The sequence below is a fragment of the Anabrus simplex genome, chromosome 3 (genome assembly GCF_040414725.1).
Source record: "Anabrus simplex isolate iqAnaSimp1 chromosome 3, ASM4041472v1, whole genome shotgun sequence".
NCBI classification, from domain to species: Eukaryota; Metazoa; Arthropoda; class Insecta; order Orthoptera; family Tettigoniidae; genus Anabrus; species Anabrus simplex.
Window position 1 is genome coordinate 29,301,216 of NC_090267.1, and position 27,139 is coordinate 29,328,354.

General features: G+C 39.3%; 1 protein-coding gene across 3 annotated transcripts in view; it reads left to right on the plus strand.

The window, feature by feature from the left end:
* LOC136865874 (luciferin 4-monooxygenase) overlaps positions 1–27,139 on the plus strand; it is a 137,611-nt gene that overhangs the window by 60,027 nt on the left and 50,445 nt on the right. For all 3 annotated transcript variants that reach the window (XM_068226980.1, XM_068226981.1, XM_068226982.1), the window contains exon 4: positions 25,229–25,397. In XM_068226980.1, the coding sequence (XP_068083081.1) occupies positions 25,229–25,397 (169 nt within the window). The remainder of the gene's footprint in view (positions 1–25,228; positions 25,398–27,139) is intronic.

Sequence of the window (27,139 nt, forward strand, 5' to 3'; positions counted from 1 at the left end):
AGCGGGGTATAGGCGTTTGGTGAAGCTTTGGCTAACAGAAAAGAAAGTGGCTGAAGAGAAATATCTTGACAATATCCTAAATGAAAATCGCAATTCCTGGAATCCCTTTTTAAAAAACATATACGAAGATTGAAGGGAGAGAACAAGTTAGTTCCTTCTCTTTGTACAAAGTATAGGAGGCGATTTACTGGAGACAACAGATGTAGATAAAGTGGAAGCATTAAATAAGGACTACGGAAAGGTTTTCAGGGACAATTTTCCGAAAACTAATAATGATTTACAAATTAAGGCTTCATTATTGCGTAAAGGTCTTTCTAAACTCAGAAGAAGTAAATCCTGTGGGCCAGAAACTATTTCCGGAGAGGCACTTAAACTAGGCGGTGAAGCGATCCTACCATATTTAATAAGAATATATATCACTCAACAATACAAAGGTTCCAGAAGATTCGAAATCGGCCATTGTAGTTCCTATTCACAAAGGGGATCAAAAGAGCGACTTGAATAACCACAGGCCAGTAAGTTTGACGTCAATCGTATGCAGACTAATGGAGCAATTAATAGTAGATTATTTGAGGATAAAATGGGACTGTTCTGTAATGATATTTAAGGGTTAGCATGGTTTTAGGGAAGGCTTCCCCTTCGAAAGTCAGCTCTTTTTTCCTTATGCCAAGATATATGGGATAAGCTGGAACGTGGGTCAAGGATTGACGAAATAGTAATTGATATTGCTAAGGCATTTCATCTTGTGCCACACGACATCCTCCTTAACAAGTTAGCGCGTATCGGCATTGACATCAGAGTTGCGAAATGGATACGAGAACTCCTCAACGGAAGAACTCAGAGGATGCGTGTGGGAGAAACAGTATCTTCTCCAATAAGTGTTACGTCGGATGTAGCTCAGGGTAGCGTTATTGGGCCAATTCTTTTCATACTTTCCATTAATAATATACCTGATTCGATAAAATCGGAAGTGCGCCTCTTTGCATATGATTGTGTCATATATCTATATATATAAAATAACTTGTCCTGACTGACTGACTGATTCATCATCGCCGAGCCAAAACTTCTGGACATAAAGAAATGAAATTATGGGGATATATTCATATTAAGATGTAGGTGCTCGCTAAGAGAGGATTTTTGGATATTCCATCGCTAAGAGGGTGAAAAGGGGGGTGAAGTTTTAAAATTAGTGTATCTATATCTCAAAACTTTAAAAGTTTACAGATGTAAAAATTGGTATTTAGAATCTTCTTTAAAAATAAGGAAATGCGTATTTTTTTGTTTTCAGAAAATCCCAATACGAGGGGTGAAAAAGTGATTGAATGCCTTTATTCAGGATACCGGTACTTATATCTCAGAAACTGAAGACATTACAGACCTGAAAATTGGTACTTTTGATCTCTTTTAAAAATAAAGTAACACGTATTTTTTTGTTTCTGTAAAATCCAATTAATGGGAGGGTGAAAAGGGGGGTTAAGTTTTAAAATGAGTGCATGTATATCTCAAAACTTTTAAAGTTTACAGATATAAAATTTGATATTTAGAATCTTAATTAAAAATAAAGAAATACGTATTTTTTTGTTTTGGGAAAATTCCAATAGGAGGGGTGAAAAGGGTTGAAAAAGTGGTAGAATGCCTTTAATGAGGATACTTATATCTCAGAAACTGAAGATATTACAGACCTGAAAATTTGTTTGAGATCTCCTTTAAAAATAAAGAAACACGTATTATTTTGTTTTTGGAAAATCCATTTAATGGGGGGGGGGTGAAAAGGGGGTGAATTTTTAAAATGAATATATCTATATCTTCTTCTTCTTCTTCTTCTTCTTGCGTTACGGCCTCTGTAGGACCACGGACAGCTCCTTCACGGATTGCATTTTCTTCTTCTCCTCCCAGAACCTCTTCATCCTTTCTCTTCTTCTCTCCCGCTCTTCTTCCGAGATATTCAGTATCCTCTTCTCTTGTCTACTCCACTGGTGACTTTCAATCCTTTTCCTGTATCCATCCCTATCATTGATCTCTGGCATATTAGTCGGTATGTACTTGCTTTTCCAATTTTCCTTTTCTTCCACCTTGATCCCCAATTCTGACCAATCTTTCCGGAGTTCAACTACCCACTTGGTTCCTGTCTTTCCTCGTGTCCTCGCTGTTGTTTCCCATACTCTTTTCGTCATTCTATCCATATTCATCCTGATTACATGTCCCGCAAACCGTGCTCTTTTCAGTCTGATTTCTTCTGAGATTGTCCTCATGTTCCGGTATAGTTCTTCCCTGGGTCTCCTCATCCATCTCTCACCTCCTCTCTTAGGGCCTAGTATTTTCCTCAATATTTTTCTCTCTTCTTTCTCTAGTTGTTCCGCACCATTTCTTCCTAGTGCTATTGTCTCAGCAGCATATAATACAGCATTTCTCACCGTTGCCTTGTAATGTCTGATCTTTGCGTCTGTAGATATATTCTTTTTATTGTATATATCTCTGGTCATACAGAAGGCTGATCGCATCTTCTTTATCCTCTCTGTTATTCCCTCATTACTCCTATTCCTTCCTGTTATAAATTCTCCTAGGTACTTGAATTTGTCCACCTTTTGTACGGTGCCTTCCGGTGTTGTCCAATCCTCAGTGGTATTCAATGTCTTTGTCTCAAAACTTTTAAGGTTTATAGATGTAAAAATTGGTATTTAGAACCTCCTTTAAAAATAAACACACACGTATTTTTTTGTTTTTGGAAAATCCCAATAGGAAGGATGGAAAAGGGTGAAAAAGTGGTTGCATGCCTTTAATGAGGGTACTTATATTTCAGAACCTGAAGATATTACAGACCTGAAAATTGGTATTTGGGATCTACTTTAAAAATAAAGAAACATGTATTTTTTTTCGTTTTTTGAAAATCCAAATAATGGGGGGTGAAGAGGGGGTGAATTCTTAAAATGAGTGTGTCTACATCTTAAAACTTTAAAAGTTTACAAATGTAAAAATTGGTATTTAGAATCTCCTTTAAGAATAAAGGAACACGTACTTTTTGTTTTCTGTAAATCCTAATAGGAGGAGTGTAAAATGGTGAATAATGGGTTGAATGCCTTTAATGAGGATACATATATCTCATAAACTGAAGATATTACAGAACTGAAAATTTGCGTATGGGATCTCCTTAAAAAATTAAGAAACACTTATTTTTTGTTTTTGGAAAATCCAATTAATGGTGGTTAAACAGGAGTGTCAAATTGGGGTGAATTTTTGAAAGACTATACTACAGAATATCTGAGAAACGTAAAATGTTAGACGTAAAAAGTGGGTATTTGGAATTTCATGTAAATGTAAGGAAACATAGGTGATTGTTTTTTGGAAACTCCACTTAAGGGGAACTAAAAAGGGGGTGAAATTTTAAAATGAGAATTTCTACAGTATATCTCAAAAACTTAACATGTTACAGAAGTGAAAAATGGTATTTTTTATCTCTATTAAAAGTAAAGAAACGTGTATTTCTAGTTTTCGGAAATACCACTTGGGTGGAGGAGGGTGTAAAAGTGACTGAAAATGGTGTTGAATTATTTTAATTAGGCTACAGATATCTCAAAAATGAAGATGTTACAGACGTGAAATTTGATATTTGGAATCTGCTTAAAAGGTAAAGAAACATGTATTCTCGAAAAATCCAATGAAGTGGGGGGGGGGGTGTGTGTGTGTGTGTGAAAGAATTGAAAAATTAATTGACTTAATTGTATGAGAATACATACATTTAATAAAAACTAAAGTTGTTACAGACGTGAAAATTGGTATTTGGATCTCTTTTAAAAAAAAAAAAAACGCGTTTTGGTGGTGGGGGGAAACCATCTTGGGGACGGGAGTGAAAAGGAGTTGAATTCCTTTCATGAGGACACATAAATCAAAAACTGAAGAAGTTAGAGTCGTGATAATTGGTATTTAGAAGATCATTTACTATTAAAGAAACAAGTCTTTTTTGCCGGAAAATTCACTTGGGGGGGGGGGGGGGGGGAGGAGTGTGAAAGGAAGTGAAAAAGTGCATTATTTTTACGGGGATACTTATATCTCAAAACTGAAGGTAATAGACGTGAACATTGGTGTTTGGAATCTCCTTTAAACATAAAGGAACACGCCTTCCTTTAATTTTTTGGTGGTGGGGGTAAATAAATTTAACGGTGGTGGGGTGTAAAAGGAGGTGAGACCAATTGATTTTACTGTTCATAATGTACTTATAAGGAGCCTCCGTTGCTCAGGCGGCAGCGCACCGGCCTCTCACAGCTGGGTTCCGTGGTTCAAATCCCGGTCACTCCATCCGACATTCGTGCTGGACAAAACGGAGGCGGAACAGGTGTTTCTCCGGATACTCCGGTTTTCCCTCTCATCATTCATTCCAGCTACACTGTCCAATATTTCATTTCATTTGTCATTCATCGATCATTGCCCCAGAAGAGTGCTTCGGCAGCCGGCACAATTCCTATTGTCGCCGCTATATGGGGCTTTATTCATTCCATTCCTGACCCTGTCGAATGACTGGAAACAGGCTGTAGATTTTCGATGTACTTATTCTAATCATAAACCGACCATTTTTAATCTTTTCTGGGTTCGTTTTCAACAGCCATCTTTTCCTTCGGAGAACGTTCTTAGATTACAGTAGATTCTCCTGGCATATAAACAAAAATTTAAACACATTTGAAATAAACGATAGGAATGAGATTGACCGTCCAATTGTTCACCTCTATAATAAGGTCAATAATGCACGGAAGTATGTCATTCGTATCGCCAGAAATCCCGCACACTTGCCTACGCGCGACAATGCTGCTGGTCACATTGCAACAATGACAATGGCAGCAGATGTAATTTACCACCAAGTAGCGGTCTTGCATCTTGTTGTGGGCTCCAGAACATCTATAATAATAATAATAATAATAATAATAATAATAATAATAATAATAATAATAATAATAATGTTCTGGACCGTCGTCAAATGTGCGGACCTCGCTGGAAACGGGTACTGGCCGGGTAATGACTATGCAGTCCGGTCGCGGTTTCAGTATCGCCAAGACACCCAAGATGATACCACGCCGGATCTCCTGAAGGATTTGATCCATATTAAAAATGCTTATAGGAAAAGATGGCAAAGATTTAGGGACCCAACTGACCGGGTGGAATATTTGGATCTAGCCCGGGAAGTACGAAATCGATTGCTGGAAAGAAAGATTGAGGAATGGGAGGAAACTTGCCGTAATCTATTAGAAAACGAGTCAGATCGCGAATTTTGGCGGATTCTCGCAGAAAACGAGTCAGATCGCGAATTTCGGCGGATTATATATCTAAAACAATAAGCATTCAATTATAAATTTCAGTATAATACCGTAGCGAAGCACGGGTATCTTGCTAGTCGGGAGATAAAGACAGAGGAGGACGAGCTATTGCTTCAGCAGGATTTAGATACGATTGAAAAATGGGCGCGTGAAAATCGATAGGGAATCCACAGTGGATATAGCAAGAAATTGTGTTCCAGTAAAAAGAAAATGACAGGAAAGAGGAATTACGAAATAGGAGGAAAAAGTGTTGTTGAAGTTGATAGTTATAAGTACTTAGGTGTTACTATTAGAAAAGACTTAAACTGGTCAGAGCAAGTGCAAAATGTAGCTAAGAAGTCCTGGAGATCGTTACATTTCATTATGCGGAATCTCAAAAAAATTATTCTAGAGCCAAACTTATAAATGCTTGTTAGAACCGATTCTCGAATATGGATCTGCATGCTGGGATCCGTACAGGCTGGGTTTAATAAATTCCCTAGCGATGAGATTCGTAACCGGGAATAGGAAGAATACCATTAATTGGGAAAATCTTGAATCTAGAAGAACAAGAGCTCGTCTGTATGGGCTTTATACGAGATATACGGGAAGACCTGCCTGGAGTAGTACTAGGAATAGGTTGGGACCTCCCTCATACTTGCCGAGATACGATCATATGCATAAAATTAGGGCCAGAAACCAGCATACGGACGTGGGTAAGTTTCCTTCATTAACAGGACCATAAGGAATTGGAATAAATTACCTGCAGCAGTCTTCGATAGATTCTCTTCCGGTATCAAGTCATTTAAGAAGCCATTAGGCCTAGTGCTAGTGTAAAGTGAAAAGTAGGAGTTGTAACTTACGGACCCTAAATTTGTAATTTTCTGCTTGGTTTAGGTTGTGAAACTAGGACTTTTTTCTTGTGGTATTCACTTTCCAGGGGATTTCTGTTGTAAGTATTTAGTTTTGTACTAGTTGTTATTGTTGTTGTTGTTGTTGGGTAATTACCAATGTTTTTAACTGTACTTTATTATCATTGAAAAGTTAAGCTAGTAGTAAGTTAAACCTATAGTAGTGTAAGCTGTGGTGTTAAGCACTAGGAAATACCGAGCTCGATAGCTGCAGTCGCTTAAGTGCGGGCAGTATCCAGTATTCGGGAGATAGTAGGTTCGAATCCCACTGTCGGCAGCCCTGAAAATGGTTTTCCATGGTTTCCCATTTTCACACCAGGCAAATGCTGGATCTGTACCTTAATTAAGGCCACGGCCGCTTCCTTCCCACTCCTAGCCCTTTCCTGCCCCATCGTCGCCATAAGACCTATCTGTGTCGGTGCGACGTAAAGCAACTAGCAAAAAAAAAAAAAAAAGAAAGCACTAGGAATACTTAAGTTGTGTATGAAATTTTATACGATAATGCTGGATCTAGAATGTTAAACTAGTAGTAATTTTTGCAATTTTGTTGTTTGTTTGTTTGTTTGTTTGTTGTTTTTGTTGGGTAATTATATTTACTTTATTATTACATTACCGTAAGTGACCATTGCCACCGGGGTATTTTCCACTTGCGATGTATTTGTTAATAATAATAATGAAAGATGCGTGGGCCCAGATTCCTCCACAACGATTCAAACACCTCGTAGAATCGATGCCTCGTGCTATTGCTGCCGTTTTGAGAGAGCAACTCGTTATTAACACCACATTCAGTGTCTTCACATGACTTTCGGTCACTCTGGTGTATGCTTTTTTTTTTTTTTACTAGTTGCTTTATATGATTCATGGTGTGGGTTACTGTAGTCACGTCCTGGTTCGTGACCATGGGCAACGGCTGAGTGGCCTAGTAAGTGGTCCTGAGAGTCGGGATACCAGTTGCTATGGAATGGGAGTGGGCATCTCGGACATATTCTGAGTCGTGGCCCTCCTTGTGCTCAGGCGGCTAGGGCTATAACCCAATAGAGGAGAGATCCTCACTTGGACTATGTGCAAGTAGGGCAGCATCCTGATTCATGAATTTACCGAGCTCAGAACATTTTAAGCAAGCCTCGGACCTATGGGAGTAACGGAGTCCCACTCCCATTTGACAGGCGAGGGACTCCTTGGAAACAACTTGGCGAACGAAGTGGAATTCGATGGGGAGCTATCAATATTAATGGGGCTTATGGAAGAAAGAAGGTAGAACTGGCTGAGTCAGCGAAGAGGATGCATCTGGATGGGCTAGGAGTAAGTGATATTCGGGTAAGGGGAGATAAGGAGGAAGAGATAGGAGATTATAAAGTGTACTTGACGGATGTTAGAAAGGGAAGGGCAGAGTCTGGGGTAGGGCTCTTTATCAGGAATACCATTGCACGGAACATAGTTTCTGTTAGGCACGTAAATGAGCGAATGATGTGGGTAGGTTTGTCACTTGGAGGAATTAGGACTAGAATTGTGTCCGTGTATTCACCATGTGAGGGTGCGGATGAGGATGAAGTTGACAAGTTTTATGAAGCAATGAGTGACATCGTGGTCAGGGTCAACAGCAAGGATAGAATAGTGCTAATGGGCGATTTCAATGCGAGAGTTGGGAATAGAACTGAAGGATATGAAAGGGTGATTGGTAAATGTGGGGAAGATATGGAAGCTAATGGGAATGGGAAGCGTTTGCTGGACTTCTGTGCTAGTATGGGTTTAGCTGTTACGAATACATTCTTCAAGCATAAGGCTATTCACCGCTACACATGGGAGGCTAGGGGTACCAGATCCATAATAGACTATATCTTAACACACTTTGAATTCAGGAAATCTGTTAGGAATGTACGAGTTTTCCGCGGATTTTTCGATGATACAGACCACTATCTGATCTGTAGTGAACTAAGTATCTCTAGGCCTAGGGTAGAGAAAGTGAAATCTGTCTGCAAACGAATAAGGGTAGAACATCTCCAGGACGAGAACATTAGACAGAAGTACATGGATATGATTAGTGAAAAGTTTCGAACAGTAGACAGTAAGCAGGTTCAGGATATAGAAAGTGAATGGGTTGCATACAGGGATGCTGTAGTAGAAACAGCAAGGGAATGCCTTGGAACAACTGTGTGTAAAGATGGGAAAGGGCGAACATCTTGGTGGAATGATGAAGTGAGAGCAGCTTGTAAACGTAAAAAGAAGGCTTATCAGAAATGGCTCCAAACAAGGGCCGAGGCAGACAGGGAGTTTTACGCAGATGAAAGAAACAGGGCGAAACAAATAGTTGATGAATCCAAAACGAAGTCCTGGGAAGATTTTGGTAACAACCTGGAAAGGCTAGGTCAAGCAGCAGGGAAACCTTTCTGGACAGTAATAAAGAATCTTAGGAAGGGAGGGAAAAAGGAAATGAACAGCGTTTGAGTAATTCAGGTGAACTCATAATAGATCCCAGGGAATCACTGGAGAGGTGGAGGGAATATTGTGAACATCTTCTCAATGTAAAAGAAAATCATCCTGGTGGTGTTGTGAACAGCCAAGCTCATGGGGAGGAGGAAAATGATGTTGGTGAAATTATGCTTGAAGAAGTGGAAAGGATGGTAAATAAACTCCATTGTCATAAGGCAGCAGGAATAGATGAAATTAGACCTGAAATGGTGAAGTATAGTGGGAAGGCAGGGATGAAATGGCTTCATAGAGTAGTAAAATTAGCATGGAGTGTTGGTAAGGTACCTTCAGATTGGGCAAAAGCAGTAATTGCACCTATCTATAAGCAAGGGAACAGGAAGGATTGCAACAACTATCGAGGTATCTCATTGTTTAGTATACCACGCAAAGTATTCACTGGCATCTTGGAAGGGAGGGAGGGTGTGATCAGTCGTTGAGAGGAAGCTGGATGAAAACCAGTGTGGTTTCAGGCCACAGAGAGGCTGTCAGGATCAGATTTTCAGTATGCGCCAGGTAATTGAAAAATGTTACGAGAGGAATAGGCAGTTGTGTTTATGTTGCGTAGATCTAGAGAAAGCATATGACAGGGTACCGAGGGAAAAGATGTTCGCCATACTGGGGGACTATGGAATTAAAGGCAGATTATTAAAATCAATCAAAGGCATTTATGTTGATAGTTGGGCTTCAGTGAGAATTGATGGTAGAATGAGTTCTTGGTTCAGGGTACTTACAGGAGTTAAACAAGGCTGTAATCTTTAACCTTTGCTGTTTGTAGTTTACATGGATCATCTGCTGAAAGGTATAAAATGGCACGGAGTGATTCAGTTAGGTGGAAATGTAGTAAGCAGTCTGGCCGATGCTGACGATTTGGTGTTAATGGCAGATGGTGCCCGAAAGCCTTGGAACTAGAAACTAGGTGCAATGAGTATGGTATGAAAATTAGCCTCTCGAAGACCAAATTGATGTCAGTAGGTAAGAAATTCAACAGAATTGAATGTCAGATCGGTGATACAAAGCTAGAACAGGTCGATAATTTCAAGTATTTAGGTTGTGTGTTCTCCCAGGATGGTAATATAGTAAGTGAGACTGAATCAAGGTGTCGTAAAGTTAATGCAGTGAGCTCGCAGCTGCGATCAACAGTATTCTGTAAGAAGGAAGTCAGCTCCCAGACGAAACTATCTTTACATCGGTCTGTTTTCAGACCAACTTTGCTTTACGGGAGCGAAAGCTGGGTGGACTCAGGATACCTTCTTCATAAGTTAGAAGTAACAGACATGAAAGTAGCAAGAATGATTGCTGGGACAAACAGGTCGGAACAATGGCAGGAGGGTACTCGGAATGAGGAGATAAAGGCTAATTTAGGAATGAACTCGATGGATGAAGCTGTACGCATAAACCGGCTTCGGTGGTGGGGTCATGTGAGGCGAATGGAGAAGGATAGGTTACCTAGGAGAATAATGGACTCTGCTATGGAGGGTAAAAGAAGTAGAGGTAGACCAAGACGACGATAGTTAGACTCGGTTTCCAACGATTTAAAGATAAGAGGTATAGAACTAAATGAGGCCACAACACTAGTTGCAAATCGAGGATTGTGGCGACGTTTAGTAAATTCACAGAGGCTTGCAGACTGAACGCTGAAAGGCATAACAGTCTATAATGATAATGTAATGTATGTAATGTATGTAGTTGCTTTACGTCGCACCGACACATATAGGTCTTATGGCGACAATGGGATAGGAATGACCTAGGAATTGGAAGGAAGCGTCCGTGGCCTTAATTAAGGTACAGCCCCGGCATTTGCCTGGTGTGAAAATGGGAAACCACGGAAAACCATGTTCAGGGCTGCCGACAGTGGGGTTCGAACCCACTATCTCCCGATTATTGGATACTGGCCGCACTTAAGCGACTGCAGCTATCGAGCTCGGTCTGGTGTATGTTAATAGAAGCCTTAAATTACAACCTCCTGGGATAAATGTCAGTAAATTCTTCGCGTCTCCGATTTTTCATATTAATTGGTAAGTGACCATCTGATTTATGATAAAGGAGATGGAATATGATGAACTCATCTAATTACAATTTTTATTTCTCTCACTTCCCATACTAATTGAGAGCTGCGATTTAGCTCAGCTTTTTCTCATCGGGTAATTAGTAAAACACAATATGTGTCATTGTGATATTTCGTGACTGTTTTTGTTTAAGTCATCAGTCCATAGACTGGTTTGATGCAGCTCTCCATGCCAACCTATCCGGCGCTAATCTTTTCATTTCTGCGTAACTACTGCATCCTACCTCTGCTCTAATATGCTTGTTATATTCATACCTTAGCCTACCTCTGCCTTTCTTACCGCCAAAACTTCCCTCAGGAACAAACCGAATAAGTCCTGGTTGTCTTAATATGTGTCCTATTATTCTATCTCTTCTTCTTGTCAAATGTAGTCAAATCGATTTCCTCTCACCAATTCGATTCAGTATCTATTCATTTGTGATTCGATATATCAATCTCAACTTCAGCCTTCTTCTGTAAAACCACATTTCACAAGCTTATATTCTTTTTCTTTCTTTCTGAGCTAGTTATCGTAATCATTCACTTCTATACAATGCCACGCTCCAGACGAAAGAGTTCCTACACGTCTTTCTAATTCCTATATCAGTGTTCGAAGTGAGCAAATTTCTTTTCTAAAAATAGGCGTTCTTGCTTGTAATACTCTGTATTTAATGTCCTTCTTACTTCTGCCATCGTTAGTTATGTTGCTACCCATCTAACAATAATCATCTACTTCCCTTAAGACTTAATTTTCTAATCCACTATTACCTATATCACCTGACTTTGTTGAACTGCACTCTGTTAATTTTGTTTTGTGCTTATTTATTTTCTTCTTGTATTCATTACCGAAGACTCCGTCCACACCATTCAGCATTTTCTTCAGATCTTCTGCAGTCTCACGAAAAATAACAGTACAATCGGCAAATCTGAGGCTTTGATTTCGTCTCCTTGGAATGTAATTCCCTTTCGAAATTCCTCACTGATTAATTTCACTGCGTGTTCTATATATAAATATTGAAATGGCGGGGGACAAACTGTAGTCTTGCCGCGCTCCTTTCTGGATTGCTGATGTTTACAACAATTAAAAATTAAGAGGGTTCCTCCTATTCAATACAAAGATGTCTATTAATGTGAAAGAATCACATATCGTTCACATGAGGTACTAGTTTCGGCATCAGACATGTGCCATCATCAGCCACAAAGGTAAATCGGGCAAACACAATAAAACCTTAAAACAACTTTAAACACACTATAACATCTGCATGGATGAATATGAAATAACATATGGTTGATGATGGAGTTGCATTTTATTTTAAAATCCGTTAAAATGATGACTCCGTTGTTGTATACCCATGGCGGGTTGTCCAGCTTGTATATATCTTTAGTTTTCTAAAACTGTTAAATTATGCTGTGGGGTTTTATTGTCATATGAAGTTGACACTATGTGTGTTCTGTAGTTTGGTTCCGGGAAATAAACGTAAACATGAAGTTGGTTAGATCCAAAGCATTAATTCCCACTTCAATATGGGTTGAGGAACCTGGGGGAGAAATTAGAAGTCGAATTAGGCAAAAGATCGGAAGGAAAGATCAAAAAGAAAAGCCTAGAAAAACCCAGAGAATACTAGAAACGAACTCACCTTGAGCAGCCTGAGTGATCGGCGGACGGAGCTGGACTGATGGATGCGATTATAAGGTTAAGGGGCGTGGCGGAAGGGAGGAGAGAGGAGGGGTAGAGGTGGAGTAACTGTCACGGAGCTAAGGTGGAGCGGAAAGATGTGGTAGTGGGGGTAAATGATGTGGATATGTACTGCGTATGGTTTGAAAGATCGAATTGTTTTTAGGTGGTCTAATATTTCTTAGCCATTTAATTAAGAGATCATAAAGAATATTAGATTTCTCGGAAATTTCATTTAAATTATAGTTAGGGTTGAAATATTGATCGCAATGAATGAAACAATTTTCGACAATGTTCATAATTGGCCCTTTGTTTGCTATTTGAAGTATTTCAAAATCATGTTCTATATCAGTAAACTTATGATTAGAATCGTGAATGTGTTGGCCTATAGCAGAAAACTTGTTATATCTTACCGCGTTGACGTGCTCTGAATATCTGGTTATGAAGTTGCGTCCTGTTTGTCCCACGTAGGAGGCGCTGCAGTCGATACACTTGAATCTATAGATTCCAGATTTGGAAAATCTGTTAGAGGTGTTGACTGATGTTGAATTATGTATAATTTCTGAGGTCCTATTATTAGTTCTGAAGAAGATTTTTACGTTATGTTTTCGAAAAACATTGGTGATTTGATGGATACCGTCGTTGAATGTAAAAGTAGATGAAACGTTAGTTATAGGTTTTTCTTTAGTGAGAGTAGTCTTGGGCCGGTGTCTAAATTTATTGATTATCTGTTCTATAAATGATCTGCTGTAACCGTTGAATTTGGCGATTGCTCTTATAGTGTTGAGTTCGCTATTGAGTTCTTTTTTAGACATAGGTATCGTGAATGCACGATGAACCATGCTATTTTACGCTGCACGTTTGTGTGTTTGAGGGTGTATGGAATCTTGACGAATAGTATTGGTAGTTTGTGTCTGCTTTCTGAAAAATTCTATATGAAAGAGCAGATGGATTTCTGAGAATAGTTAAATCCAGAAAATAATTACTTTATTATTTTCGGACTCAAGTGTAAATTTGATGTGGGGGTCAATGTTGTTTAGTTCTTGCAGGGTAGAGGTCGCATTCTTGATTTCTTCATCCATTATAACAAATGTGTCGTCAACATATCTGGCCCACATGAGAATGTTTGGAAAAGTATTGCTATTTATTTTTGTGTATTCCAGAAAATCTGAATAAATGTCCGCTAGAATTCTCGATGCGGGTGATCCCATGGCCAGTCCATATTACTGATAGATGGTTTCATCAAATTTAAAGAAATTATTGTTGATGACCAGTTTCAGAAGAAAAATAAAATCTTGTATGTCTAATTTGCTGAGAGAGCTCTGTTTGTTTAAGTTATCTTCAATAATGGAGAAATGTTTGGTTGTGGGTATGCTTGGATACATATGTCGAAAGAATGAAGGGTACGGTTGGGTTGTACATTAAATGACTTCATTTTTTCAATTAGTTCTGTAGTGTTCATGATGGATATTTTAGAGAGAAATTGATAGTTCTAAGTTAAAAATCGTTGAACAAATTGCGCAATTTAATATAGAGGGCTGGGTTTATAGTTAATAATAGGCCGGATAGGGACGTCAATTTTATGTATTTTAGGGAGGGCTTTAACTGTGGGTAGACCTGGATTCATATTTAATAGTTTTGATTTTTCTTGATCTGTAAAAAGGAAAGATGTATTCTTTAATGTTTGTTTTAAGTGTCGCTGTATTTTCTGTGTAGGATCTTTATTGATTATTGTAAACGTGCTGTTGTTAAAAAATTCTTTGGTTTTAGATATGTAATTAGTTTTGTCCAAAATAACTGTAGTATTTCCTTTGTCCGCTTTTGTGACAATTAGATCGTTATTTTTAATTTTCTTTTTGAGTTCCGCGATTTGTTTATGTTCGGAAGTAAAATAATTGGCATTAGAATTGATAGGGGGATTTCTTTTATTTACGTTATTAGAACTGAACATCTTATCTAATTTTCTTTTTTACTTCAAATCTAATTTCGTCTTTATCTTCTAGCGGCATTTTATTGATTGTAGCTTCCGACTCAATCATTAAGTTAGTGACTGCTTTTATTTCGTTCATATTAGGTCAATTATGCTTCGGACCCTTCGCTAAAATGGCGGCTTCTTCCGTGGTTAAAATTACGTTCGAAAGATTGACAACAGGAGGATGGAAATTCTCGATTGAGTTTCTTTGCATACTAGTGTCTTTGGGCTGAGTTTTTGATGCATTTTTGTTCATTTTTAATGCAGCTAATTTCTTCTCTAACGTAAACTGTTTTTGTGAAAGTATGTCAAACATTCTATTATTGACCTGATTTAGAAATAAATTCCATTGCATGCCAGGAAGCAGATTGGCTGCTTCAATGTGAGTCTCGTAAAGTTTACTGTTTGAAAACTATTTTTTCTTATATAAAAAACAAAGTTCGTGTTTCAACCAAATTTTGTTCGTTTCTTGATGGGCTTGGACGGAATGTGGTGCGGAACGATGTTTTTTGAGAGTTCCTTTCAGAAAGTTCGGTGTTAAATTGTGTATAATACATTGCTTCAAGAAGCTAATACCTTTACCAATTTGGCGACTTTAATTTTTAAACCCATATATTGATAGGCTTATCTTTTTGCCTGGCAGGTATTTTCATTAATATTCACAAATTTCATGATCCGTATTGAAGTGGGATTACAATATTTAAAAATTAGGAGGGATCCTCCTATTCAATACAAAGATGTTTATTAATGTGAAAGAATCACATATCGTTCACATGAGGTACTAGTTTCGGCACCAGACATGTGCCATCATCAGCCACAAAGTCAAATCGGGCAAACACAATAAAACCTTAAAACAACTTTAAACACACTATAACATCTGCATGTATGAATATAAAATATGACTTTAAAACAACTTTAAAAACATACTATAACATTTGCACAGATGAATATAAAATAAAATATGGTAGATGATGAAGTTGCATTTCATTTTAAAATCCGTTAAAATGATGACTCCGTTGTTGTATACCCATGGCGGGTTGTCCAGCTTGTATATATCTTTAGTTTTCTAAAACTGTTAAATTATGCTGTGGGGTTTTATTGTCATATGAAGTTGACACTATGTGTGTTCTGTAGTTTGGTTCCGGAAAATAAACGTAAACATGAATTGTTTTAAGGTTTAAGGTTTAAGGTTTTAAAGTTTTATTGTGTTTGCCCGATTTGACTTTGTGGCTGATGATGGAACATATCTGGTGCCGAAACTAGTACCTCATGTGAATGATATGTGATTCTTTCACATTAATAAACATCCTTGTATTGAATAGGAGGAACCCGCTTAATTTTTAAATATTGTAATCCCACTTCAATACGGATCATGACATTTCTAATTATTAATTGCTGATTTTTTCCAAAGCCCTCGATTCTTATCACTGCAGACTGACTTCTATACAAACCGTACACAATTCCTCGTTCTCAGTATCTGATCCCGATCACCTTCAGTATCCCAAATAGCTTGGTCCAAGCAACATTATTGAATACCTTTTCTAGATCTACGAACGCAGTCTGACTTGAGCAAGCGAGGAACGAAGTCGCTTTGTACAGTGCGTGCCGTAAATATGATTGGTATCGAGCAGTACCGGGCCGCGATTGCGAGGTGGCAGCTGAAGCAGAGGAAGGAGGCCAAGAATGGACTAGCAAAAGGAAGAGAGGAGGTAAAATCTGGTGAAGCAGTGCTGGTATCAGCAGTGTTAGCTGTGCTTCTGGTCATTGAGGGAGGAGGGGAGGTGGTGGAATTAAACCCAGGCCCAAATACCAGTTGCAAATTCAGCATAGAAGATATGGCAGCACTGAAGGTGGCAGTAAAGGAAGTAATTGAAGAAAATTGTCAATGGGATAAGGTGGAAGAAATAAAGGACATGATGGAAGAACGGAGAAAGGAGATAGGGAACATGAAAGGATGGTTAGAAACGAAGACTGATGAATCGAACGAGAGAGCGTGCAACAATGAGAAAGAGATAGAATTATTAAGAGGGAAGGTGAAACATCTGGAAAAGGAGGTGATGATGAAGAAGAAGGAAGCAGAGGGGTACAGGCAGGTGAGAATGAAGAAAGCCATATTTATATATGGTGTGGAAGAAGGTGAGAAAGAAGGAAAGATTGATTTAATCTATAAGGTGGTAGAGGTCATACGGGATAGGATGAAGATGAATTTCAGTGAAGTGGACATAGGCGATGTGGAGAGATTGGGCAAAGCAAAAGGACGGAGACCAATTAGGGTACAGTTTTTCTCTACCCTAATGGCAGAAATTGTGCTAAGAAATGGCAGTAACTTGCAGGGTCAGAAAGTATGGGTGAGGAGGGACATGGGAAAAGAAGGTGCGAAAAACATGAAGATTATGAATAGGCATCTTTGGAGAGCGAGGCAGCAAGGGCTAAAAGCCCGCATAAGAGGTCAGAGACTAGTGGTGGCGAATGGGAAGTGGGTTAGGGAGCACCCAGTGGCGAAGGTGAAAGAGATGGACGAATACGTCAGTTCCGAGGGGGGAGTGATGGCAGTGCATGATGGAAGGCAGGAGGCAGAAACAACTAGGGGTGAAGTGGAGGAAGGAGTGGAGATCAACCCATGTGGAAGTGGGCAACGCAATGTGGAAACAGAAGAACAGAGCAGTGAAGGGGCGAGTCAGTGTGAGCAGCAATAACCAGCGAGTGCAGTGTGTAGTGGTTTAGAGAGCAAGAAAATACACGAGAAGAGTGATCGACAAAAATGTACAGATGTTTTGAACAGAGGAAGAAGTAGGAGCCTAAAAGACGTGTGGGGTAAAGTGTTCAAAGTGGTGGGGGGAGGATACGGAGGGCATGAACGGCAAAGAATGTTAAGGAAAGGAGGTAATGAAACAGGGAATGAGGGGGTGAGAGCTACAAGGAGTAAGAATAAGGGAGGTAATTTAGAAGGGATGGGGGATAAGTTATAAGTATATTGGAAAATAGGATTTGTGATTATAAAGGGGATAAGAAACAAAATAGGAAATAAACAGGTTAGAGAAGTAGTAGAAAGTTTCGATGTTGTGGCACTCTTGGAGACGTGATTGGAAGCAGGGAAAGAGATTTCATGGAAGGGGTTTGTGATTAAATATAAATATAGAAGAAAGGAGAGGAATAAGGGGCGCGCCGCAGGAGCAATGGTAGTACTAATTAAAGTAGAGATTAGTGGACTAGTAGAAGATATCGAGACAGATATGCAGGAAGTTGTATGGATAAGATTTAATATCGGATGGGTAAAGGGAAGGATGATGAAAATAATCCTAGCGTTCGTGTATTGCCATCCTTATAGTTCCGTATACACAAATAAGCATCTTTTTGAAGAGCTGTTGGTGGAGATTAGTATGATAAGGGAGAGGTTTGCAGAAGAAGAGGACTTGCTGCCATTTGTAGATTGGAAAGCGAGAATATGGGAACAGAGCCCAGTATATAGTACGGAAGACGGGAGTGGCATGTAGAGAAGTAGAAGAAGTGAGGATACAACTATAATCAGTTATGGGGAGAAGCTCTTAGAGTTGTGAGCAGCGGGGAATTTATATATTATGAATGGATGGAAAGAGGGTAACAGTACGGGTAAATTGACCTATGTCTCAAAGCAGGGGGGTAGTGTGATAGATATAGTTTTAAGCTCGGAGGGAGTGTTCGAGGATATTATAAGGATGGAAGTAGGAGACTGGATTGAATCACACCATTTTTCAGTGTGGGTTCTGTGAAAAAGGGGCGAGGAGAAGAATATGAGGAAAGAAATTAAGATGAAGGACGAACTAGGGAGAGGGTATAATAAGTACAAATGGACAGAGAAAGTGGAAAAGGATTGGGACAGAGTAGCAAAATAAGAATTACACTTACTGAAATATGGATGAGAAAGGGCGTTAGAGGAGAATAAGATCGATAAAGCTTTGGAATTGCTGCTACATCGAATAAAGATGATAGCTCAGATAGATAATGGTGGAAGAAGTGAAAAGAGGGAGAAGAATGGTTTAATATAGAGTGTGAAGGTATACGAAAGAGGGTGCTGGGAACGTTCGGGGTATATAGAAAAAAGGGGTAGCTTAGGAAGAGAGGTTTTCTGTAAGTTAAAGAAAGATTACGAAAAGAAAATTTGTGGGGTAAAAAAGGCGTGGTTAGAGAAACAGACCGAAGGCATTAATAAAGAATGTAATTTGAACAACACTGAGAAAGTTTGGGGAAGGACAAATAGAATAATTAAGGGTAGGAGGAGTCTCGAGAAAACGAGTATTGAGGATGTACAGACGGTTAGCTACTTTAGGGAATTACTCGGGGTGAAAGGGGGAGGTATGGTTGAGTGAGGCCAGGGACGAAGAAATTAGGAGGAATAGAAGAGTGGCAATTTACGAACTAGATAAGGAAATCATAAGAAACTTTGGGAGTGATAAGAAGAATTAGGGGCAGGGCGGCGGGGGTTGCAATGGTATGAATAATAAGTTCTGGAAGGAAATTAGCAAAAATGGGAAAATGATAGACGGCATAGGTAAACTATTCAATAAGATTTTTGATGAGGTACCCTAGGGAGTGGGAGACAGGAATTTTATGCCCAATATATAAGGGAAAGGGTAGTACAAACAGTATTGAATAACTATAGGGGTATATCTCTGCTAGATTCCTTAAGTAAAAATTATACAGGGGTGTTAGCGAGCAGGTTAGGTTAATGGGCAGAAAGAAACGAATTATTGTCAGATTACCAAGGGGGGTTTAGAAAAAAAAGAAAAGAACAGTGGACAATATAATGTGAGTGAAGACGGTTTTGGAGAAGTATATAAGCTTGCCAAGAGGTACGGTGTATGTTGCGACAATTGACTTTGAAAAGGAGTTTGATAGGGTGAATAGAGGGGCTCTATTAGAGAAATTGGGTAGGTTGGGGGTGTCGGAAAAGATGTTAAGGGCAGTGGAGGCGATATATAAATTGGTTAGGTGCTGTGTAAAATTGGGTGACGGTAGGTTGAGCAGACCACTAGAGTCTAAGGTGGGTTTAAATCAAGGGTGTAAATTATCGCCAATATTGTTTATTTTATTTATTAACGATATTCTGGATGGACATGGGGGAATCAGTTGGGCCGTTCCGGTGATTAATGGGTTGGAGATACCGGGATTGATTTTTGCTGATGATGTGATATTGTGGACGCTAGTTTCAAGAGGGATGCAGAGGCGCTTAGGTGCTGTGTCGGATTTCGCAAAGAAATGGGCCTTGAAAATTAACGGGAATAAATCGAAAGTGCTAGTAGCCCAGGTACACAACGGAAGAAAGGAAGGTGGGAAATGGGTCGTGCAGGGAGAAAGGCTGGAGCAAGTAAGTAAGTTGGAATATTTAGGAGTTATTATTAACGGAAAATGGACTTGGGACCATCAAATAAGCCGAGGGAGAAGCAAAGGTTTTGCCGCCCTAGCATCAGTTATAAATCCTTGAGGTTAGTTTTAAGATCGGTGGTTTTTGGTAGGGTAATGTATGGGGCTGAAGTTTGGGGGTTGGATAAGAAAAGAGTGGAATTAAGACGAATCATTTGTAATTTCAGTAAGTCGGTGATGCGGCTCCCGCAGTTCACAGGTAATGCAGGGGTGGAATTACTATGTGGGGAAGATACAGACGTTGAGTGTGTGACAAGAATAGTTAGATACTGGATGATTTGAAAAAGAGGAGAGGGCGGGAAATTGTTGCAAGCCGCGTACAATCAACAACTGAAGAGCATGCATAAGGGATATTGGCTAGAAAAAATTAAAGTATATTTGGAGAAGATAGGTTTGGGGTACATGTGGGATGCGGTTTGGACGGAAGCAAGAGGGAGGAAAGTACTCTCCAGGAGGATGAGAGATATGCAAAAGCAGAGATTATTAGAAGAAATTAGGCTAAGAAGTTCCCTTAGTGTTTTAAATAAAGTGTTAGAAGTAACGGAGATAAATATTAGGTATGTTGATAGGCTTAATAGAGGTGGGATGGCATGGCGGTTGATGGAACTCCACAAGAACAAGGGATGGCTAAGTAGTAGTGATAAGACCGTATGTGTATTATGTGGGGTAGTAATTGTAAAGAAACGAGTAAGTTAAGGAATCGTCTATTGAGTGCCAAACATCGCGAATTATTAGAAAAAGGGGATGAGAGGAATATTATAAGGTGGATTATTAGGCAATGGGATGATGGGGAGCAGTTGAACAGGTACTTATGTGCCGTTAAAAAGGAGTGTGAGGGAAAGGTGAGAGAGGAGAAGGCATAGGAAGAATAAGTGGATGTGTAAAGGCTGAAAAGATGGAACTGTGTTTATGTCATTGAAAAAAGAAGGTGAGTGTAATGTATTAAGTAGGTAGCTTGTTAGATTTTTTAACTGTAGGAGGCCCTATGGATCGGGGTACGACAGGTGACTGTGAAACTGTAGACTAACAGTTTATTGTAATTCAGCCATAGTAGAACAGTGGACAAGAACGCAGTAGATAGGCAGGCAAGGTCATGTGCTAATAGTTGATGAAATCTGATGTCGGCTGATTTTGTAACAATGACCTGATATAAATGATACGTGTAGAATATAAACATAGAGTAGGACCAGACTGGATTTATTTAGGAACGGAATTGTAAGTATTCAATTAGTATTTCATTTGTATGGTAGCTAATTGTGACTATTAATTGTTCATCATTATTATTTTTCCCTTATTATTAATTGTAGTGCGATAGCAGGAGGACACTTATTTATAGCTAAGAAGGCATGTGCGGTTTTCTCACTATGTATGTATAGTAGATGGGTAAGGGAGAGGAAGGCATGCTCGTAAGAGGATGGGGTGGGACGGGCCCGCCCCAAAAAATGATGAAGATAAATGTGGGATGAGAAGTGAGAGGGGAGAGGAACAGGACGAGAGCGGTTTCAGCCACAAGTGGCTGGCCGTAAATGGAATGGGGAGAGAACTGCGCTGTCATCGGGTGAAGGTAGAGGGGTCCTCTTTTGGGCCTTCGCAGGGACGGTGGCCTTTTTCTCACCAGGGGCGATGGCGCGGCCGGACAGTAGTAGTAGTAGTAGTAGTAGGAGGAGGTAGTTGGGTTATATTATTGATATTATTATATTTTATTTATTTATTATTTATTTTGTTCCTTAATATTAAATGGAGACGATGGACGGGGCATGGGGGACTGAGGATGACTGCCGTGGTGGCACTCGTTTCCGGAGTATCTGACGGGCCCCATGGAGTCTCGTGTTTCTTTTCTTTAGGTTGTTAGTTGTCTGTGCATGGAACGAGGCTGTGTAAACATGTATCGGGACTAAGCGACTGTTATGTTTGAATAAATACTATACTATACTAGATCTACGAACGCCATGTACGTAGGCTTGTTCTTCTTAATTCGGTCCTCTAAGATCAGACACAAAGTCAGAGAGCTTCACGTGTTCCTACATTTCTTCTGAGCCAAATTGATCTTCTCCCAAGTCAGTTTAGCCTTATCTTTCCATTCTTCTGTAAATAATAAATGGTTTTTTGATTAAAGAGGTGAAATTGGCATATCTACCCTAACTAGAATATGATTCATTCTCACGAAACTAGAGGGTTGAAATTTTGCACGGATGTTCCTTATAAGCCAATATGGAAAAGTAAGTATGTTTTATTCCCATATTTTTTTGATAAATGGGTTGAATTTTGGGGCAATTCCCTAAACAAGATATCACTAAATCGCACACTTCCCACATAGATGGAGGGATGACATTCGGCACAAGTATTCCTTATAAGCTAATTAAGAAACGTAAGGATGCTTTATATTTTGTGATGTGCAACACCATTAAGATGAACACAGACATAACAATGCAAATACATAAATTGCACAATGAAAAAAACCACAGTTATTTACCATGAGGGCAGAAGCACAAAATACAACGTGTGAAGGGCCCAAGCATCAAAGATAAAGGTCTGGATCTTAAAATTAGCGCTTGAAAGGTTGCCAGGTCAATATTACCAGCTACTAAATAAGAAGCAAGATTAAAATTAAATGAAACAATTTTACTTAATAAATTAAATATTAAATTTCATAATATTTATGTACAGTTAAATATATATTTATTTAAAACCCAAAACGCAAAGAAAATTAAAACATGAGAGAATATTTCATAATTAATTTAAAATTGGGATAAATGAAGCTGATATCATCATAGGCTTCTTCAAATAATCAAATATTGGAAGACTTAAAACTCATATAGTTAAATAATAACGTAAGTAATGTTTATTTAAGGTATAGAAATATTAAAATATTAAGAAAAAAAATAGGTTGCAACTTATCTATAAATATTTGAACGATAAACACTAGATAATTATTATACGGGCCCACAACTACTAGAACTGCTTAAAATTGAAATTTGCTACAGTACCTACACAAATAATTACAAGTCACACGCAAAGTCACACACACTAAGAAGATTGTGGCTCCAACCCCGAATAAAAATTACACAAATATACGAAACAAGATGAAATTACAATAAAATTATGGCAGAAAGCTATCCCAAATAAATCAAGTATATCCAGGGAAAAGTAACGTTCCACACTTAAACACGGACGTACACAACAGGAGCAAGTCGCTATCGACGCCAAGCCATAATCCCATCAAAATCATCAAAGCCACCAAAACGAAAACGTGTCCATCAGATAAGATAAGATAAGATGAGATGACCCTTTACGTAATAATAAACAAATGCAAAGACCCTAAACAATGGGTAGTATGTGACAAGAAAACTTTAAGAGAATGGCATACATTAAGTTAAATATCGACCACGAAATTTCAATTTCTCACAGACTCGATCTTATTAAAAATCATAATAATAATTATTATTAGCCCCATGGTTGATAGTACGAAATTACATTTGCTTTTGTTAAACAGTTCGCCAACAGCTTAGATAATTTAGAATGGAGGGGGCTTTGGATAGCGCTAAGATGCGTACATGACGTGTCATTTAATTAAAGTACCGAACAATGCAGATAACGATCCCATACAAATAGTCAGCCAGAAAACGCAATAGCAACACAGCTAGAAGGCAAATCCAAACAACAAAGAAAATAGGAATGAAAATACACACCAAAATTAAATAACTAGAATAATAAAATTTGCGAAGAACGAGTTTACAATCAAGCACAAACGACAACACAGTAAGTTTAAACAAATCACACAAAATACAACTTCATAGACGCATAACTAGCGATTCCAAATTCCCACATAATTTAGTTACATTGCTTTTATGAATTTAGTCCATAACCGATAAAAGAAAATTTTGTTTGCCGAAAGGGTGCGTTACAATTTAGGTCAAATTCACGATTAGATCACTCACTTTTAATCCATGGCCGTACGAGATCACCAGAATTAGTTATAATTTCCAGTACTTGAGCGGGGTATCCAATATTAGAACTTACATTACTTGTAAAATTGCCATGCCGATAAACGGTTAATTCACACATTCGAAGTTTTCTTCCTACAGTAATGTTAAGTATAGGTTGGAGCTCACAAATATACATTAAAAAAGAACAAATGGCATAGTACTAGCTTCCTCTCAGATCTACCATGTGTGTCCCGCTCATTTTCCACACGCTCCAAGATGTCTTCTTACGAACATGGGCGAACGCAGCCATGCTGGACGATGGCACTCAAGTTACTGGTTCCTCGCTCACAGAGGAGACGGAAGTCAGACCGCTCCCAGCATTCAGAGTTACGTAATAATAGGAGATAGAGTTTTTAAATTAAATATGCATGGTAGATTCCAGAATCAGACGACAGTTCCAAACAATGAGCGACAATGATAGATAACATTTCAATACACGAGTAGACATGCCAAATAAACAAATATATGTAGATGTTTTCATGTTACAGATGAAGGGGAGTCATGACTGAAACGCTGCTATATTTTATTTTAAAAATCGAATTTTAATTTCAATCTTAAAAATTCCCCAATTCATCTACATTCATCCTATTCGACCTTTCTTGGACAAGTTTCGTTCTTTTCCGACCCCGACGCAATTAGGTTTACGAGGGATAGGGAGTCTTTCATATCCACGCCCTTCATGGCCCTTGACTTTCTTTGGCCGATACCATCATTTTTCGAAGTATCGGATTTCTTTCATTTTTCTCTGATTAGTGTTATATAGAGGGTGGTTGCCTAGTTGTACTTCATCTCAAAAAAGTAATCACCACCACCAACACCACCTGCCGGCAGCCCTGAGAATGGCTTTCCGTGTTTTCTCATGTTCACACCAGGAAAATGCTGGGTCTGTACCTTAATTAAGGCCATGGCCCCTTACTTCCCACTGCTAGCCCTTTCCTATCCCATCGTCGCCATACGACCTCTCTTGTGTCGGTGCGACGTAAAAAAAACAATAAGTTGTGGTAACTGGTAATTTGTAGAAATTCCAACTTCAGTCATGACTCCTCTTAAGAAAAAAAAAAAAAACCGCATTATCTCGTGCAGAGAGCGGAGAATCAGCTAGTCATATTATATCACAAAGGGCATTCGGTCGTATAAGTAGGCCGAATTCACATTAAAACGTCAGTAAAATGGGGAACAAGGACAACAAAAAGAAAATGATTATGTTTGATTACGAAGGCTGATTTTCCTGTATCGGTCCAATCTCACTACAAACACACCCTCCACTCACCTCCACTATCGCCACTAGCAGCACATATCCGTCTCTCTCACTAACATTGCAGTGATGGCGGATAGCCGGAGTCTGCTCCTGGTGCGCAAGTCTTGAACACCACTGATTTACAATAACTCAGTATTAACCAAGATAAATGTTCCAAATGTTATTTTCTGAAGGAAGTGTTCGCTCTATAATATAATATAATATATCGAGTGGTGTGAACTTCGTCTGCAGGAGGGGAGACGATCTCATCAAGCTCGACGATAAATTACTCCACTACTCTTCACCGTTCTGGATATCTGCACCAGTACTTAACCTGCTAGGTATTTATATGGGCGTGGAGATGTTACTTGGAGTGCGCTTCGAGGAAGAGATGTTCCTCAAAACAATAGAAGAACATAAGGTACGGCTTTGTACATTCATTAAATACAACTCTTGATTCAAATTTCCTCTAATTTTCTCGAGGTATTATTGTTGTTATTATTATTGTTATGTATTTTTATTTGTCATTTATATTTCTTGTTCATTAACATGCATCTCTTTGTAAGTTATTTCCACTAATGTGAGCCTAATATCTACACAACTGTATTCGCACGTAAATATATTGAAAAGAAAAAATGATGAGTTATTTTATAAATAACATAAGAAAAATTCACCTGGGAATTGCTTGCTTGAAAATTGCAATATATAACTCGTATATCAGCCGATATCCTGCGTGTACGGATGTGGAATGATGATCATAACAAAGGAGGGAAGAGTGTGAAACATACTCTTTTGCTATACAGAATGTCCTCCACAAAGCTTCCAATATTTGCAGAGGTCATAGCACTCAACAAACGAAGGAAAAGAGGTCTTGAAAACGTTCGTCGCGTACCCAGTATCATCGGCGTTATGGTCAGCCATCACTGCTCTCAGTCATCACATAAAGAATCTACAGCCCGTTTCCAGTCATTCGACCGGGCCAGGAATGGAATGAATGAGCCACCATCTAGCGGCGAGGATAGGAATTGCGCCGGCTGCCGAAGCCTGACGCACTCCTCTCGGGCAATGGTTATTGAATGATAGATGAGATGAAATATTATTCGAGAGTGTTGCTGGAATGAAAGATGACGGGGAAAACAGGAGTACCCGGAGAAAAATCTGTCCCGCCCCCGCTTTCTCCAGCACAAATCTCACATGGAGTGATCGGGATTTGAACCATGGAACCCAGCGGTGAGTGGCCGGCGGGCTGCCGCATGAGCTATGAAGGCCCTTCAGTGATAACAATGTTACGATAATTTACGGGCGGTCGTATGCAACAACAGACGAAAATATGTTTCTACCTGAACATTGCTTGTACCGAGCTCGATAGCTGCAGTCGCTTAAGTGCGGCCAGTATCCAGTATTCGGGAGGTACTGTGTTCGGACCCCACTGTCGGCAGTCCTGAAGATGGTTTTCCACGGTTTCTTATTTTCAAACTAGGCAAAAATGTTGCGATTTTACCTTAACTACGGGCACGGCCGCTTCCTTCCCACTCCCAGCCCTTTCCTCTCCCATCGTCGCCATGGGACCTATCTGTGTCGGTGCGACGTGACGCAAGTTGCAGAAAAGAACATTGTATTGTGTTACGGTCTTATTATGATGGGGCACCGGTCCAACTTCATCGTACGGTTAGGCGACACCTCTGGCGGGCCTTCCATGAACGGTGGATTGGTCCGGTAGGACCATACCTTGATCTGCCCGTTGAGTTAACTACCTACATCTAATAACCGGAAGGGAGTATGTAGGCCTGTGAATCAAATTCGTATGGGAGTAGTAAAATCTCTATATTCATAGCTTCAATATCCATCTGTCGAACAGTTTTTACTGGAATAATTGGATCTATAGATTCGTGAAGAATGTATATTTTTTTTGCTAGTCGCTTTACATCGCACCGACACAGATAGGTCTTATGGCGTCGAAGGGATAGGAAAGGGCTAAGATTTGGAAAGAAACGACCGTGGCCTTAATTAAGGTACAGTCCCAGCATTTGCATGGTGTGAACATGGTAAACCACGGAAGACCATCTTCAGAACTGCCGTCAGTGGTGTTCGAACCCACTATCTACCGGATACAAACTCACAGCTCCGCGCCCCTAACCACACGGCCAGCTCTCCTGGTCAAGA